Below are 19,356 nucleotides of genomic sequence, written 5' to 3'. Positions count from 1 at the left end.
ACCCAGAATGTCTAAAATAAGTAGTGAGAAATCATCCAAAACTGTATGGCGATCAGTGTAATGGACCGTTCAGTACAAACTATGGTTTCCAAGATTCTGATGCTATTCCCCGTGAGCACATAATTAGTAAAATACAATTGGAGTGTGTCGCTTGTGGTTGAGCCAGTATGGCCCAGCTTTTGGAAAGAGGCCTCTGAAGCTGGGTGGATCTCTCTCTTCCCCTCCCCCCCGCCCAACGCTGGCTCTTTTCTACATGTGGGTGTGTGCATGCACAGTCACAGGCAACGGGATTCCCCCACTGACTTGTCATTCTCTCATCAAAGTCAATGAGTCTAACCCTTTACTTCTAACTGGGACCTGGACTTCATGCTGAATGTCCGTGTCTGGGCACCTACAAAACCAACAAGTCCTATCTAATAGGGAGGAAACAGAAATCTGTTAGGATTTCAGTCTCAGAGCTTGAATGTTCATATTCAAGGCAGTCAAGCTGGTGACTGTTTCCCAAGTTTTAACTATTTGCCCCATGTGTGGAGGCAAGTGAAATCTTAGGACCTGACATTCCCATGAACAAGTAGAAGAGATGCCAGTTTGCAGTGCTGAGGTAAAAATAGATCTGCAATACCTGTTACACTAGAATAATGTATACACAGCAAGTGTGACAAATAAGAAAAGGCCAAAGGCATCAGCACAGATGCTATTAAAAAGTTAAGAAATGTTAAACAATATGCTAAGAATGTGGAGTTGCTTGCATTTTGAGTAAAAGCACAAAAAGTTTCCCATGTTTTCCTAGAGTATTCATGGTAATTCAAAGTCTTTTAGAAAGACTTGCAATTGTTCTCAACCAATATATTAAGTTAAAAAATTAAAAAAAAATGTGATCTGCATTACATCGCTAACAGGAGAGTCAGTAAAGACTATTTTCTATTTTAAGATACTTAATTATAATTAGTTCTGTACTCTCTCACTGCTTGGGAGAATGAGGCCTTTGATGTGGTTTTAACAAAGAGTATTTAATTGACAATTGTTATAAATAGTTTCTATAATCCTTGGATTAAAGATAGGATGGATGCAGAAAGTCCTCAGTCACTTGAAGCCAGTCATTCTTTGTCTTCAGGGGACATCCACTCGTTGCTGCTAAGCAAAGAGAAGACTTCTTCAACCAAGTGGTTAATGAAGACAGGAATGACAGTAGACCTGAAAGAAATAATACGAGTTTACTTTTTTAAATTAAATACAAATATATCTGATGTTCGTTGGCTCCTTCCAATAAATATAGAAGTCTAGAAGCTCTGTGAGTATCTTAGATTTTCTGAAGATCATTGACAGTTAGCAATAGAGCAATTTAATGCTTTAGTAAATGTTAGAGGAAAGTGTTAAAGAAGAGACAACCCTAGACTCATTGAAAACCTCTAAAATCCGAAGACGACCAGAAGAATAATAACTGAGAGGTACAAAAAACTAAGTGATGAAACAGACGAGTGTTAGCATCTCATGCACTTTATATTGGTGGGTATAATACATATATTTAATAAAATTTTACTGGCTTAGTTGAAAACACTTGTGAGTCAAGGGTTAGATCATTTGCCTTCTTGGAAATTCAGAGTTAAGTAGTGCATGTTATTATTGTGCTTATTTTTGGACCACCGTTGTAATGCAAATCCCATATATGTGGTTATGCAAAATGAGCCAGATTCTGGTCATGATTACACTGATGTACACACAGAGTGATGCCACAGTTTCATTGAGGAAGGAATCTGATCCTGTAACACAGAGGGTTGCGTGGTATTGCAATTGAGTAGTTGATGTGTTTTACCATAGAGTTGGAGGTGAGATATTAGTGTCTGAAACAATTTTTGTACACTATTGACTTAAATTTGTAACACTTTCTGAGATTTTTCAGGGGGTTATTGTGCAGTCACGAAATTAAATAATTGCTAAAATATTTATGTGAAGATCAAGATACTATATGTTGTCCTTGTTTTCAGATTTTTTTTGTGTCTTTTTAGCTGGCTATTTACGACATAAAACTGTGTTACTAATACTGTTGGGGTTTTTTTGAGTAAGGTTGTTATTGCAAAGTCTTTAGGCTGGTAAAAAAATTTTCAGTATTTACATCATATCAAATCTGTCATCACTAAAATCATATTACTAAAACTACATGTATGTGAGAAGTATTAAGAATAGAAAAACCTAGGCAAGTGCCTGGCTGAAGAAATTTGGTCAGGGAACTGTCTGCCGTGTGGAGAGGAGTCTTCCCGGGAATACAATCTGCGTGCCCCTTGCTTTCATTCAGTAGAAGTTTTCCACTGCCATAATTTCTCAGGAGCGCTGGTCCTTTTGGGTTATGGCAAAGAGGGAGCTTGCTTAGGACAAGCCAGATGATTCCTGGCAGCTGTTATAAAGGAGTAAGAAGAAATTGTTGATTGCTCTAATTACCTTGTTAAATAGCTGCCAGGACTTTATAAGTTCTGCATTCTGTTAGGACCACAAAAGTTACTTGTCCATGTGTCATTATGATAATATATACTTAACAACACCCAAAACATCATTATTACCTTTACTGCCTTCCCTTTAAGTGATCCACACTTGAAAGCAAGTCGACTTCTCACTGTTTCTGCTGTATGTTTATTCATTGTATTTCACTTAGTTTGAGCAGTGAAATTGGCTCCCTTCCTCCCGCTCACCTTCCCTTTTTATTTATAACCCATTTTCAGTTCTGGTCTAAGTTTCATTCCAGTGCTCTGCAGTTGTATTGTGTTTCATGACACTGCAGAGGAACGTTTATATTTTAGAAAAAAAGTTAGTTCTAATGTATTGTACCACTCCCACTCCTTTTTAAATGTGAGCACTATCTCTTTAGATCCTGTGTGTTGCATTGTCTGAAAGCATATTCCCTTTCTTTGGATGTTGTTCTATTTAATCGACTGTAAGTTCTTAGGATCTATTTTTCTTACACAGTTTGCACAACTTTTGGATAGTCTCAGTTATTTTATAGTTAGTGTCTTCTGGAGCCAAAGAAAGGAAATATACAGAGCTCATCTACTAGCTTTGTCTTTACCTTGCTATTTAATAGTTAATACTTTGTGGTATGTTAAGAGAGTTTCTATAACGTGGCACTTCTTAAGAACTCTTTTTAAAAAAAGTAATAAACTTCAGCCAACTTGTTCTTTTTAAGTGAAACTTCCAGAGTTCTTCAATTGAATCCATTCTACTTAATAATCATCTGGTCTTGACAATAAATATGTCACCAAAGTCAGTTACTTTCTTGAAAAAATAGAGATGGAAATCAACTCAGAATTTTATTTCATTGTTGCTAGCCTGTGAAAGAAATTGGAAAATTAAAATCTGCAAAGAAATGTTCCTTTGTAGCTTATGCAGCAAAGTAGGGTGGGTTAGAGTTTGTCAGGTAACTGATTATTCAGAAATGAGAAGTTATTCTGCATTTAGCTGCATTGCTTACTGTTTTCTTCATCATGGAAAAGAATAAAATGTGGTAACAATTTTCTGTATTTGGACTGCTGCCGCACATAATTTGGAACAACAGAGCTAAAGCCTTGATTTTGGTGAAATGCTTAGTCTGCGTGTTGGATTAAAATGTGTGCAACAAATCACTCCAATTCTATAATAATTTTTTAATATTATTTTTATATTTTATTACTGTAATGTTATTACTTTTCAGTTACAGACTTCGAGAACTGGGTCAGTTGCAAGAACAAAATTGGCATGAAGATAGTTGTGTATTTGTTCTTGAAAATGAATTGCCAAAATACTTTTGAAAATGGTCAGCCTGAATTGTTCTGCACATCAAATACAACTGATAATGTTAGTCTCACATGGTTAGTAAGCTGTTATTTAGAAGTCCTGTTCTTTAACCAGTATCCTAGGAAGACTAGATAATATTTGCTAGATAGACATGTTAAACAGATCATCTATGCAGAAAGGGATTTGTGAAGCAGCTTACGGAATGGAAAATAAATTTAGGCTGAAGTGTGCCAGCAAGTCAATATATGAGAACAATTTGCAACAAGCAAAGGTGAGGAAGACATGCAGAAATGGGGTCATCAGAATCATGAATTAGAGGATAATATTCTTGGGGCTGGAATATATGAGGTAGTAACTAACTTTTGTGGCTGACTAATACAGAATAAAGGGTTATGATACCAGTGGAAGTTATTTATTGCAAGTGTTAGATATGCTTCCATGGATGTTTTTTACTCTTGTTAGAATAACAAAAGGCAACTTGGAGCTGTGATCTGTCCTCAGCACAGCTATGGTATTTTGAGACACTTCTGCTGCCGGATTTATACCCCTGCCAGAAATGGTGCCTGAATGGTTTCACTCCGAGTCCCCAGTTCCAGTGACATCTTAGCACTAGTCAGTGTTAAATCTCAGCAGTTTGAGCTCTGTGCTGCACTGTGTGCTGAAGCAGCTGGGAAAGGGTCTTGTTAATATGTGAAGCCATCTCTGGCACTGGAAGGGAGCAGACAGAAGTGGCATGGTGATAATTTCTTCACATAGCGCAGCTAAACCTATCAGACCTCATTGGTAAGAAGTGTTAGACATTGTAGGAAAAAGGTTTTAAAATATTTACAAAGTTTTGGTTTCTTTCCTTCTGAACACCCTCTGATATCTTTGCCATGTACTTTCCAATGATGACACATTGGGATCTGACTGGGGTGAGTAATGGTGTCTGGCTGGGGGAGGAGAGGACAAGGACTGCTTACCAGTGAGTAATTATTTAAGGAAATGGCCCGTGTGGAAAAAAGAGTGTTGTGATTGGATGCATTTATCAGCTGGCATTTCAGTGTCACCCGTGGATGCAGAATTATTGTGTCTGACTCTTTAAATGGTTGGAAGTCAGTACATTGAGCTCACATGGGAATGTTGTGTTGTGTGTCTGGTCTTGATTGAGTCTGTGAAGCGAGGTGTGTGACATGTCCCCTATTAGGAAAGACAAAGGTAAGTAATAGTTATCCCAAGGGTTCCTGAGCATGGTCATTCACTTTTCTGACCAGCACTTAAAAGCTGCAAAGTCCTGTATGCAAAACATGATTTCATGATAGCCTACAAGCGACTGAAAGGGACATTCTGCAAGTGAAAATGGAGTTACAAGCACATTGCACTTCCCTGTTTCTCTGGGACAGTGACACACGGAGGTTTGCATTACTCTTTTGGGAGGGGTGTGTGTGTAAAGCATTCTGTTCTCTCTGTCCTTTTCAGGAGATCTTAGTATGTCTGAAAATACCTAGAATCACTCTGAATGACATTTGGAAATTGAGCCTGAAATGCTAAACCTTTGTGTTCTGTAACTCTCTGTGCTATGGTAGTGCTCACTGCTGCAGTCAGCTTGGTCATGCCGTGCTCTTGTGTCAGTTCTGAGACTCTCTGTAGTTCTTGGAATGTTACTGCAAAAATTCTCATTTCGGGCACAGCAGATCCTGCTTCCTGAAAGGAGGCACATGGTGGTGTTCTCCATCATCTTTAAATGTATTGCTACCTTTTCTGAAGAGAGTAAAATGATTGAAGTACAGTGAAACATATAGTGATGGAAGCTGTGCTTTTCCATTAACAGTACAGTTGTTTGTATAGTGAGAGGTATTGTATGGTTTCCAATCCTGTCAAGAAACATGGCTTTCTCAACTAAAATTTTAAGAGTTGGCATTTCTTATCCTATCTATGCTGCCATTGTGTCACCATTTATTTCAGATTTTAGATCAGAATATCTGATATACGTTTCTTCCATTCCTGGTTTTTAAACTCACGAAAAGGGGTAAGAGTTTTGTTTGTGCAAGCACACCTGAATCAGTTTAGGTAAATATGATTATATATGCCTATTTTTAGGATTCATTTAAGATTCTTCATTCATGGCTCAGTGAAAGCTAATTTTTTAAAATACTTGTCTTTATCCCTGTTTCAAAAACATAATTTGCTTGATGTCATTCTCATATCATTCTTACTGGTGACATTTGAGTTGATACATTCAGAGTTACCTTCTCCCCCATTAATTTTTCCCATAGATAAGCGTCCAGCCACTGGACATTTTTGCAAACTCCTTTGGAAGTCCCATCATCTGTTTTTCTAATCCTTATCCTACTTTTTCTACTCTAAAACTTGTGTTTAAGGCAAATTTTTCCCCTCTATAACAGAGATGTGATATCTTTTCTTAAATATAGCATTCTCAGCACCTGCCATTCCAGGCCAGGGAAAGATGGAAGCTCAATTTCTCATACTGTTCCTGCACCCGACTGCAGAGTGCTGCATTTTAATTACCCAGTATTTTTTTTCTGCTTGTAACTGCATAGTTACTATCTCTCTCACCATTTAGAATTCCTCTTTGTACTTTAAGAATGCCACAGAAAAACTTAATTGCTATAAAATTCTTTTTTTTCCATTAGAAATACACATTTTGTATGCTTGAGAAAAAATAGTTGAAATTTGCCTGAAGTCCTGTACCGTGTTAAAAAGATTCTGCTACTTGAAACTCAAACTGCCAACCTTTTAGCTAGTGTTATCCTATGGCTGTGTGAGATCAGTTTCCAAAACAGCATTCCCAGGTACAACTGATTGCGATTCTCTTTTCTGATGGCTGGCCAAGCAGTGGCACGGGCTATCAGGTGCAGTGGGTCACACGTCAGCAACACTGAGTAGGCTTTGCAGAGACAAGACTGTGTTTCTGCCTTGTGTGATCTCACTTCCAATGATCCTCTTTTATTCCCAGCTGGTAAAAAAAAAACCCAACCAACCAACCCACCAAACAGCAGAAACAAAAATGCTCCTAGGCAGGAAAGTATGCTTTAAGGTACTTCACTTGCCTTAGAGTCCTTTCTGACCTTTCTGTCATTCTTTGTATGATAATGGAATATTCCTTTCTTTCCCTGTACTAAAGAAAGGGAAAGTTGCCAGTTTGTGTTGCTGAGGGTGGTTTCAGTTACACAGCAGTCTTGACTGGATTTGGGGGTTCACGCAGAATTTACCCATGTGAAGTGCTAATAACAGCTAGGGAGGAATGCTTCCTCCCTCCAAGCAAAGTTCTGGGTTTGCTGCTCAGCCAGTGTGCAGCACAAGGTACTGTGTGCACTGTGCATGCTGTGTGCTAAGAACTGGAAAAGCAGCACTAATTTTATCGTTATGCATTTCTTTATGATGGCAAGAGATGGCATTTTTCTGTTTTCAGTAATGAGATCTTGATCGTGGTAAGATAAATGCTGGCTTGCTAAGGTCCCATCATTCGACCTTTGCACCCATTCAGTTTCACAGAATCACAGAATCACTACGGTTGGAAAAGACCTGTAAGATCATCAAGTCCAACCTGGGAAAAAAAAAAAACCACACCACACAACAACAACAAACCACAACACACCAAAAACCAACCCACCCAACACCACACAGCACCATGCCCATCAAGCTACATCCCACAATGCCACATCCACACGCTCCTTGAATACCTCCAGGGAGGGTGACTCTACCACCTCCCTGGGCAGCCTGTTCCAATGTTTCACTACTCTCTCAGTAAAGAACTTTTTCCTAATATCTAGCCTGAACCTCCCCTGGCGCAACTTGAGGCCATTTCCTCTAGTCCTGTCACTAGTCACTTGGGAGAAGAGACCAGCACCCACCTCTCTGCAACCCCCTTTCAGGTAGTTGTAGAGAGCGAGAAGGTCTCCCCTCAGCCTCCTCTTCTCCAGACTGAACAACCCCAGCTCCCTCAGCCGCTCCCCACAAGACTTGTGCTCCAGACCCCTCACCAGCTTCGTTGCCCTTCTCTGGACACGCTCCAGCACCTCAATGCCTTTCTTGTAGTGAGGGGCCCAAAACTGAACACAGTATTCGAGGTGCGGCCTTACCAGAGCCGAGTACAGAGGCTCCATTTATTTTAATGAGGGTGGAGGAGTCTGACAACCTCCCCAACAGGTGGTTATCAGTTTGCAAAATCAGGCTGTTAATTTGAAACATCAAGAACTCTTTATAGGCGATTTATAAGGAATGGATCTTGGAGGAAAGAGTGACCAGAATTTCATCCAGTATACTTGCACTAGCATAATTGTTTAATCTGGGTTCCATTAGTTCAAAAATCTTTTAAACTCTATTTTTAAAAACTATATTGTGCTTGAAAACAAACAGAGGTTAACATGAACTGAGGGCTGAAGATGTGTATCTGGTGTTGAAAGTCTTGCATTGTCCTGGTGCTTGGAGCCTGTTTGGTGCTGTCCAGCATTACTTGGAACAATTACCATTATTTATTGTTGTGCTTGGTTTTGATCAAAGCCTGCCAGTACTACGTATTTCAGCAGCCTCTTTGGTGCTTTTAGGAACATAAAGGATCTTTTGAGAAGGTAACTAAAATTATTTGATGATTGTGGCTGAAACAGGAACAAGCTCTAGATCAAAATGCAGCTTGATTCTTTCCTGAGGCCTTAATAAGCTGGATTCTTGCATGGTGTAAACCAGCCTCATTCTATTGCCCTCTTGCACATTAAGTTCATATGCCATCAAAAAGAGGTTTTACAGTTTCTGCCATCTTCTCAGTTGTCTGAGGCTCCCTGTGGAATTATCAAAATAGCTAAGAAGTATGTGAAGAAGCAGATGTGAAGTTGTTAGATAACCGTGACTAATGCCTTATTGAAGGCTGCTTCCACATGCTGAAATTTGCATTAGAAGTGACTTAAAACATTTGAATTACCAGCTGCACATCTTAAAATAAAAATCTTTTTACTAAAATAATTTCAAGTCTCAACATTCTTCAGTTAAAATGAAATTACCTCTGGAAAAAAACCCAAACAAACTGTGTAATAGCTTTTCTGGCTATATTTTTTCCCTTCCTCTCTTTTCAACTCCTGACTGATCACTTGGAACCTTGTGTTTGAGCTTTACGCATTGAAGTTGTTTGAGTAACCGCAAGTAATACGAACGTATAAGGAAACTTTCTTGTTACAAAATAAGATTGGGTTTTAAGCTCGTATCCCAAGTCAGTGCCTTGTAGCATAGACCCTTGGGTTTTACTGCCTTTTCTGAAATCAGCATGATTCATAAAACCAAACACCTTCAAGGAAAATGGTGTAACTCAAGGAAATCTCTTTACATGTGATACCATTCTCTTTTCGTTTTTTCATCGTGTTAGTGGAATCCCATTTCCTTTTCCTTCTCGTAGGCCTTCATCTTGTAATGTGTCAAAACATCTTAAACTCACTATTAAGAATGCTTTAATTTTAGAGCTTTTCTTATTAAGCCTCTGTATAAAAAAAATGGACTTGAAATGTATTCTCTGTGGCCATAGGTCGGTGTGTACATCCAAATTATCTTTTTCTTATGCATTTTCTGACCTTTAGAATTGTCCATTAAGAATGCAAAAGAAAATCTTACATGTGAAAAGGTGAAAGATTGCATTTGGCAAAAGAAGGAAAGCTGTACTCACAGAAGACTGAGTATTAAGAATAAAATTTATCAAGGCAAAGGATTAGGGGAAAATAAAGTCTATAATTCTCCATACAAAAGTGCTATGAACTGAATAATAACAAATAGGAGATGGATTTGCTTGGTTTTGAGTGCATATTTGACCTACTTCTTGTTACTGAAACCTTGTGGAAAGATTTGCATGATTATAAAGTTAACTTCATTGACTATATTTCTAAGTCATATTAGCCACTGCTAAGTCATTTATAGCTTGAAAGCAAACAATTGTAAATGCTGATCCATTCATATTCTACCATAAAATACAAGATGGGTTATTCAGTACTGTCTGATGCGTGCTTCCCGCTGTGACAGAGAACAAAATGACTCCTTTTTAAACCGTCTATATATAAACAGCATAGGGACAATCTACAACAAGGGATTTCATTCTGAGGAGGTACACTGGAGATTTCCTGTTGCCGACACAAGTCTGTGGTGTTTCTAAAGAAATTGTCAGCTGTTGTTTTAGTATTAGGAGTTTTAATATCAGGAGTTTTGCATACAGTAAAGTAGGTAGCTCTCTTAGACCTCATCTTGTTCAAGGATGAAGAATTGATCTTGGAACGAAAATTTTTTATTGATAGGTATACTTGATCATGACTTATTTGTATTCATTTGTGTGCTGAAGGAATAAGATAAAGCTGGTAATATTTGGCTTTGTACTACATGCTTCCAAAGCTGCATTTCTACAATGAGAAATGAGAAAGAAGGCAATATAAGTTTTGACAAAAGCAAAACAAGCCTGTCTAGCTAGGAAAATGAAAGCAGTTACAAAAATGCTTAAAAATGGGAAAAGAACTTGATAGAAGTTGTAGTGTAGAAAGTTAATATGGGAAGTGAAGGGACATGATGAGAAATACCAAGCTAAAAAAAGTTAAGACGATGAAAAGGAATTAAGTAATCAAGAGTAAGAGAGATGTTATCAGAGATTCTGACCCATTTTATGATGAGGCTCACAGAATTGCTAGGGAAGAGGAGGGAGAAGTGTTCAGTAAATGTAGCTGTACTGTTTGGAGGGGATAGGACAGAAATTTTATATTTGCAGTCTGATAGCGTTTAAGGATGACATTAAATAGCAGTAATTGTATTTAAATATTTTTATACAGCTAGTCCAGCTAACCAGCACCAGGCAGACTGAGAAGAGCTAGCTGAAGAGTTCTCATATCATGCAGGTTAATTCTCCATAAATCTGGATATACAGGACAAGTTTCCAGAGACTGGAAGAAAATTATTATTGTTCCAATATTTTAAAAAGAAAAGAGATCATCTGGGTTATTATAGGTTTGTTAAACAGGCAAAAGATAAAATAGCAATTATAGGATGTAATACATAGTTAATGAAGAGTAAATGGTATTTAGTGTCATTTAGTGTCAAATGGTATTTAGGTCTTTCAAACTAACTTGATATGCTTTCTGAGAAGATCATGTTTAATTGATGAAGATAATAGTAACAATATAGCACTATTGTATAGCTTACAGGACTTCTGTAAGCTATTTTATTTATTATATCAAAGAGTGGCTTGATTAATCAGCAGCATTATAGCATAGGAACATAGCACGCCTGGATTGGAATGAAGATTAGTTAAATGATAGGTTTCAAGGTGCACCTGAAGTGGGGAGATGGGGCAGATGGGAAAGGCATACTTTCTTCCTTCTCCCCTATTTAACACTACTTATCAATGGTTTAGTGGAAACGTTATTGACAACAAAATTTGGAAGTGGCATGAAAATTGGAGGAATTTATAATGTCATGACTATAAGGCAGTGTGGTTTACTTAGTGACCTTGGCTGAGGAACCTGGTAATTATTCAGTCCGGACAAACATCAGGTTCATAACTTGCTGGCTATGCTTACAGGATGCTGGACTGGGTCCTGGTGCACCATAACAGAAAAACATTTTAGGGTTGCTTGTGAAGAAGTAACTGCAGTGCGCACCCCGGATGTACAGGAGACAGCAGGAGTTCGCAGTACCACTGTTTGGTTGTTGCCCTTGGAGAATGGAACAAAATAAAGCCTACTAGTATTTTATTAACATCTTAGTTTAATTCTGTCTCTTGGCTAAGTGGTCTGTCCCACTATAAACAAATCAAAGCAGATGTGTTCCACATGCCCTCCATTCAGCTGTAGGCAAAGCTTACCCACATATCTGGTACAGCGTATGCCTGAATAACAGTGAAAACTGTCCTCAAAAAAACTTCCTGCAGTCTGTATTCTCTTCCCTTGAGACTCATTTGAGAACAACACTTGTGGAAATAAACATATCCTAAGTCTTTTATCAGTATCATTTGAGTTAATGCACTGGATATGTAAAACAAACTGGTGAAAAGACCTCCCAAAGAGTATTACTAGAGAGTAAACCAAGCAGCAAACAGGACCTGCAGAATCTTTAGTGTACAGTACTCCTGGTAAAATAGTCACAATGTATTTGTAGAGCTGCTTATTTTCAATGGATTTGGATGAGAAGAAAACTTGAGAAAAATCCTCTGCAGAATACTGCTAAGTAAAATTGTTGGGCTGGTGGGCAATTTATGTGCAGAAGACTTGCCTAAATGTGGTGTTGTTTTGCTTTATTGTGAGTTTTGTTGTGTATTTTTATTGTGATGCTGATTAGGTTTCCTGTCTTTGGTGCAGATTACAGGACCGGCCCTTGCTTCACTTTGATAACCAACCAGATGTGCCAGGGACAGCTCAGTGGAATAGTCTGCACAAAAACCCTTTGCTGTGCAACAGTTGGGAGAGCATGGGGCCACCCCTGTGAAATGTGTCCTGCCCAGCCGCATCCCTGCCGCCGAGGCTTCATTCCAAACATTCGAACTGGGGCCTGTCAAGGTAAGTTAGCAGCAAAGCTTCCCCAAAAGCTGCTGAAATTGTTACTGGATTAATCTTAATTGAGTTACACTGCTGTGAATAACCTGTCCTAAGCCATTTGCAGCTATATGTGTGAAGAATGGAAAAACATTGTCAGATGCATTACTTCATGATTCAGTGAGTGCCTGATGTTCAAGTGAGTACATTAGTAACTTAGGTCATGTGAGAGCAGCCAGCATCTTAATGAATTTCTCACTGCCAGCAGCCCTTTCCCTTGGTTCTGTAATGGTGTTTTTCTGAGTGTAGCACTCGGTGATTCCGTGGGGGAATTTATTCTGTTTCAAAAAGCACTCAAAACATGCAAAAATCAGCCTGTGGCAATACTGTTCCCTTTACCTGTGTGGCATATTTTAGCTAAAATTTGTTGATTTTGGATTCATCTTGGGTGTCTTCTCTCTCGAGCTGCGCTGCTTTGACCTGGAGAAAAGTGCATGTCATGCCATTTGAAATGCCCTTTTATATATATTATACAATTTTGGAAATGCATTTGCATTTGTTTCAAATCATAAAATCCACCCAGATGTTGCTTACTTCTTTCTGAGCATGCCTTACCATAGAAAGTCCTTACACTGCTTTTGGCTCTTATTCTAATACTTCCAGCTGTCTAAATTCTTTTATTGTCTGGATGTCTGGCAGGAAACAGGAGAAAGTTAACAGGGGCAGCTATGTATTAAACCGATGTGGATTATAAATTCCCAGGACCATATCTTTGGGGCTAGTTTATTTCAATCTGTCTAACATTTTCTAATAAGCTACAATATTTTTGAAAATAGGGGAGATAAACATTATAAATCTATGAGTAATTTTATTTAATCACAAAATTCCTGTGAAGGACTTAAAGGTATTCCATTGCATTAAAAAATGTAGGTATCCTCTGTCACAAGCCAAGTCCTGGTTGGTGCCTGCAGACAGGCATGATGAACTTCGAGATGGGCATGTTTGTGTACGCTGCATAATGTGCTCATATTTTGACCTCAGCCATTCTGGTGTCGTGTTGTGTGTGTTCCCCCCCCGCCCCCAGCCCTGTAAAGGTCAGAACTAAATTGTGCAGAAATCTGTGAATTGAGGTTCTGGACACTTCTGAAATCTTACGTGCATAAATATGTGGCCCACACCCCTGAACTCATGCCACACCTAGTTATATCCCTCTTGTTTGTGTCACGGAAAAGCTCCAATGACCTCTCCAATGGATTTGTGCAGTTTGGAATAAGGCTACTTCTGCTTGCTGCACATTTCTTAGCATGCAGCTACATTTATGCTAATCTGTATGCGGTGCCAACACAGTTTTGGCCCTGTATGTTTGACTTGTACTTTCCAGTTTTCCCTTCTCTTGTAATGTGTTCATAATTTCAACAGATCTGCTACGGAACCACATATTAGCTTTATTTTTCATGCAATTGTACTACATCCAGTCCTTTTGAAATCAGATAACATCCATTCAGACTGAAGACATTTCAGGGATTTCACATCCATATTCAATCTAAATAAAGGAAAGCAGGTTAAATAAAATCCAGGTTCTCTGAAGAGAAAAAGGAACTGTTATTATTGCGTGGAGAAGTCAGAAAAAATAAAATGGAGGGGAGGGCAAGTTTATTTTAAAAAGTAAATAGAATATTGCTGCCCACAGTTTGACTTTGTCTGTCTGGCTGAAAGTTAAATTAATATCACAGCTGAGGTTTTTAAAGATACAAAGGAGGAAAATGAAAGCCAAAAGGTGGGATTTTGAAACAGACATTGTGACTCAGGAGCATAAGGTCTATTTTTTTAAATTTTTTTTAAAGTCAGTACAGTGCCATGAAGTCTGGCTGATTACTGTTATTAAAACGCAGCATATTGCTGTAGCTCGAGTCCCTGCAGCAATGGGGCTGTGTCGAGGGTGCTGACGCTGTGCTAGTTCTCTGTGCCTCCCACCACAGCGGTTAGCTCAGGCACAGTGCTGCTCTGGCTCTGCTGCTGCACCCCCTGACCCGCTTCAGTTGGCTTGGGGATCTTTACATAACGCTCTGCGATGTGGTACAGATATGCCCCTTGGTGTTCCTGAAACTTCCTACTTGTGGCTCCCGGGGAAATTGCCTCTTGGCCTTTTGTACAGACATAATACTTTGCTTTTCAGACTACAGGACGCATTACAGCTGGCTCTCTGGGATTTATAAAGGGAGATTTGAAGGCGTGATCTGCTTCAACTTGTGTCCCTGCATTGAAACCGATCCTAGTGTGAAGCCCAAGAATTCAAGAAATTGGGTTTAACCAGCAGCAGCTGGTACTCCTTGGGGAGATGGGGGAAGCGCAGGCGTTTGTTTTGGAGAGTGGCGAGTGCTCCGTTTGCTCCCGAAAGACAGGGAGCAGCAGACGCAGGGCAGCTCCTGGGGACTGTGAGCCAGACCTCCACTGTCTCCTATTGCAGTGCCGCTCCTCCTCCTTTAGTCTCTTTTCTCTAGCTGTTATTAAGCCTTAGCAACACTTTTGCAGCTAAGTGACGACACACATGTTGTTGTGCTAAAATAGCTGTGAGGCCAAAAACTGGGGCGTCTTGAAAATGTTTGTCTTGAGCTTCCTACCTAGCCTGTGATATCATCTTTGTTGTTTCATTTTCTTGAGTGAAAAAATCAAAAGCAAAGAGAGAGAAATAAGGGAAAAAACCCCTCCAAATTTATGAATGTCTAAGCAGGTCATTAATAATTCCTTCTGTGACATCAATTATGGCTATGAAACTTCTTGAGTGAAATCCTAACCACAGCTTAAGGTCTGATCTTACTGGAGTGACGAGTTAATAATTTCCATTAATAATGACTATGCAGTTCCCCATGCCTCTCCATGAGGCCCCCTCCATGCACATTGCACACTGCTCCTCCACGGCTCCTGCATCTCTGCACTGCTGGGCTATACACTGTATGGACTTGCTAAGATTTTCAAAGGGACAAGTGATTTTGGGTGCCCAGCTTCAGATACTTTAAAAGAACCTGGGTTTTGGCAGGCAGTGTTCTCTGCACACCATTCCCCAGATGTTTTGGAAAAACAAAGCAATAGCAGTTAGATGTTTAATGTCTGTAACAATAATAACCATGTGATTTCGTGCAGAAAATATTTAGAGTACTGTACTTAATCATACTTTGCATAGAGTAATTACAAAATTAGTGTCTGTCTTTGCAAGCAAGTATCATAATATTGTGATGGGTGAAGAATGGATTTAGGCATATTTAATTTTTGTGTAGACAAATTATTATGGCTGTTCTTGAGAAATGAATTAAAAGTGGGTGTTTTTTCCTTTTTTATATGATAGATGTGGATGAATGCCAAGCCATCCCTGGGATTTGTCAAGGGGGAAATTGCATTAATACTGTTGGATCTTTTGAGTGCAAATGCCCAGCTGGACACAAGTTTAATGAAGTGACACAGAAATGCGACGGTAAGAACTTTTAGAACTTCCTTCTGAAAGTAAAGGGGAGAAAGTCTTCTTTTTGGGGCCAACTTTGTTTAGAACTTTGAAACAAACTTTCCAGTCTCTTTTGCCTTGTATATGCAAATAGCATTCTTCACAACAAATATGAATAGTGGTCCTTTCTCCTTCTAAACTAGAGAATCTTACATATTGGCCCTGCAGCTTTTTCCAGCCTTTTATTCACGTAACATTTTACAGACTTAAAGGTACATCTGAAACAAATTAAACAGTAAAACTAAAAATACTTTTTAACCGATATGTTGCTTTAGAAATGCTTGAGGCATATATCTCTGTGTGGATCTTTTAACCAAAAAGTGTGTATGACTGGAAGGTTCAACACTTTCCCGCCTACTGAGGTAAACTGTATTTAACATTAATGGGAGTTTGACACTGCTGACTGAAGACTGCAGGACTATGCTCTAAACTCATCCTTACAGTTGCAGATGTTAAAGAAAGACAAACGTTTTATCTTTCCTTATTGGTCATGCTATTTTGGAAGTACAGCAGGTGCTGGATGTAAGGTGGAAATTTGCAGTGCGTGATTATGGAATCTTGCTAATTTTTAGCTGTGATTTGACAGTATTTTTTTTCTCTCTATAATATAATGATCAGGCATAGATGTCTCCTTTGCTTTAAGAGAATTATGGATACATAAGGAACATAGTACTAAAATGTGTCAATTGCACAGTTTTGATTAATCTTCTTTACAGTGAAGTTCAGATAATGTTTAAACTCTTACAACTGATTCTCCTTTCAGTCATTAGACAAAAATTCAATTGAGCAGACAGGTTTCATAAGTGGTTAGTGATTTTGGAGTGCCAACTTTCAATATCATAAAGGTGTGTGACTGTGAGAGTAAGGTGTGCATCCACCACCCTTTCGTGCATCAGGTGCCTTTAAGGAAGCACTCAAAATTTTTTAGTCATTTTGGAAGAATTATGACTCTCTTAAAAGAAAAATCCCTATTTCAAGCAAAACTTTATAATTTAATTGCAGGTTAGGGAAAGCAATTTCAGAAGAGTTTGTACACAGCATGGTTTTCATATTGACTGCCAATGGTTTTGGCAGAAAGTAACTCACCTTTAGGGTAGAACAACATTGCAAGTGTTTCCTTCTGTGGATGAAGTACCAAGAACATGGTGAATAGGAAAGACTGAACCATGTGCCTTGTTAAGTATTAGTACTTGAAAAACTGAGAACTGTAGGCTTGCATAGGCTGCGTTGTATAAACATTCCTACAGTATTTTTCGATTGCTGAATCATGTAAAAAAAGGCCAAACAAATAAACCCAAACAAAGAACAAAAAAACCCCAAACAACTACTGCCTTCAGAGCCTGCACTTGGTAATAATAGAGGGACTGGACCCAAGAACCTGGGATAGCTTGGTTCATTCCCAAATCCTGCCACAAATTTCCTGCCCCATCTTGTGAAATCCCTTTGGAGTGATTGCCTGGCTGCAAAGGTAGGATGAAGTTTTCTTTCTTCAGTTCCGTACCTGTACATTTTTGAACCTCAGCAGATAGAGACTTACTTTCAGTACATCTTCATATTGCATGTACCAAGCAATTTTAGTTAAAGTTGTGTAGGTATTAATACAATTCCAAGAATTAAAAGTAGCACCCTTATACCAGCAGCACGGAATAGGATAGTGATTCAACAGTTAAGAGCATAATCACGTAACAACAGAATATTCATTCTGCTTTTTTAAATTATCCCTTTGAGTTTTGAGTTGAAATCTCCAATATAAGACAAGGTATTTGCCTTATAGGAATTAACTGTAATTAATTCTTATACATAATAATTAACATCTGATCATGTGCTTGGTTTAACTTCCTATCCAGCAAGTAGGACTTCTGGCAGCTGTAATGTGTCCTTGGTCACTGATTTAGTAGAACTGGGAGCTACCTGCTGAATTACCAGTGCTGTGTTTTCAGTGGGTCCCCATTAAAGTAAGATCATGATAGAAGTCATCAGGTACAGTGAGACAGTGCAACAAAATGGGAAATGAGGTGTGTTGGATGAAATTTTCTTTATTAGCCTAGCTGGTGGAAAACTGTATTTTCAGTGTTACATTATTTCACTGCTTCATATAACCATTCCTCTTCCAGTTGCATTAATGCTGAGGTAAATACATTTTTGTGGTGATTGGGGGGGAGTAATTTTTCCTGGAGTGACATTTATGTCTGCGAGTACATCGAGTATACTTACCTTTATGAAACTTGCATACTTAACAATGACAATATTGCTTATATTAATGTCAACACTAATATAAATAGTGAAATACTGTTTGGATTAGGCTCAACCCTAAAATAAAGAGTGATGATTTTGCTTTTAAAAAGGTCGGACTCTATATAAACAGCGGCAACACTGACTTTGAGATAAACATTGGTGAATTTGAGTCAGAAAATGCTTGAATCTGATCCATTTACGACTGCATTTTTGTCTGTTAATTAAGGGCTTTATTCAGACCAAAATTCAATTTCCACATTTTTTGTCACTGAGACTTTTGGGACTCCTGTGGAGTATAATCCTGGAGCAGAAGCCAGAAGTCTCTTAGCAGCGCTCCCAGGGCACTCGGACTTGAGGCTTTGGCAACACCCTCGAAGTAGCACTGAACAAAAAGTCACACCCCTCTCACACACCCAATTGAGGAATGCGACCCACATCACGACAGCTAGCAAGATGCTGGGGAGGAATGTGTGCACAAGGGACCCAAGGCCCTGCACCGCTTAGCATGGGTTGGTCTGCAAGGTCTGTATGCCACCCCAGTCCCTCCACTCCTTTCCTGCAAAGGCAAGGGGCCACAAAGGTATTAGAGCATCCAATGCTTTACCTAGGGGAAGAGGAACTGATAGTTTCTATATTACTGAATTTTTGTATTACTGTCTTCACAGGAGAAGTAGAACAGAGATCCTCTCTACTTGCTAAAACACTCGTTAATGGTCCTGTGGGACTTTGGGTGTTCCTCCATCTGTTGGGGCCAAATTCCAATTTAGGCGTTACATTTAAATTCCTCCAATCGTTTTTAATGACTATGATATTATTCACTCCTTGCCTTGGTGTGTTGGGTGGTGTTGCAGTATTTCATCTCAGAAATTTTTGTGGTTGGTGAAATCATTATTACAGCCATGTGTCTATCTGTTCGTAGATCTCTGGAGGAGAGGCTGGATAGAGTCCTGTGATGCCATTATTCCTGGCTGGATTCTCTATGTCAGGAGAGCAACTGGGCGATTGTAGATGGCTGTGACAGGCAGTTGTCATTGATCACTCTAGAGAATAACTTCCCTTTCTGTTCCGCTTTGCGGATTCTTCTTGTAGGTACCGTGGAAAAAAGCGAGCTGTTTCTAAGCTCAGCTGGACTCCAGGTTCCTAGAAGATGAGAGCAGTGCTAAGCAGATACAGCTGTATTGTTAAGACAGTCACTGGAAACCAGGGGGAAAGTAACTACACATCACAGGCAGGCTACTGATGGTAATTAAGGAGCAATTGGGGCTGGCATAGGTTGTTACTCACATGACTGTAGATAACATGAACCTCCTAGCTGTGGAAGAAACCCTTCAAGTTCCCTCTGTTCACATGTGCAGCTACGATCAGGTATAAGAA

At 39.1% G+C, this 19,356-nt stretch overlaps 1 protein-coding gene across 1 annotated transcript in view; it reads left to right on the top strand.

The window, feature by feature from the left end:
• Positions 1-19,356, top strand: part of FBN1 (fibrillin 1) — a 157,504-nt gene that overhangs the window by 43,232 nt on the left and 94,916 nt on the right. The window contains exons 6-7 of the mRNA XM_059823839.1: positions 12,078-12,275; positions 15,595-15,720. Coding sequence (XP_059679822.1) covers positions 12,078-12,275; positions 15,595-15,720 — 324 coding nt within the window. The remainder of the gene's footprint in view (positions 1-12,077; positions 12,276-15,594; positions 15,721-19,356) is intronic.

The sequence above is a fragment of the Gavia stellata genome, chromosome 13 (genome assembly GCF_030936135.1).
Source record: "Gavia stellata isolate bGavSte3 chromosome 13, bGavSte3.hap2, whole genome shotgun sequence".
Classification (NCBI taxonomy): Eukaryota; Metazoa; Chordata; class Aves; order Gaviiformes; family Gaviidae; genus Gavia; species Gavia stellata.
This window is presented reverse-complemented; position numbering and strand designations above follow the sequence as displayed.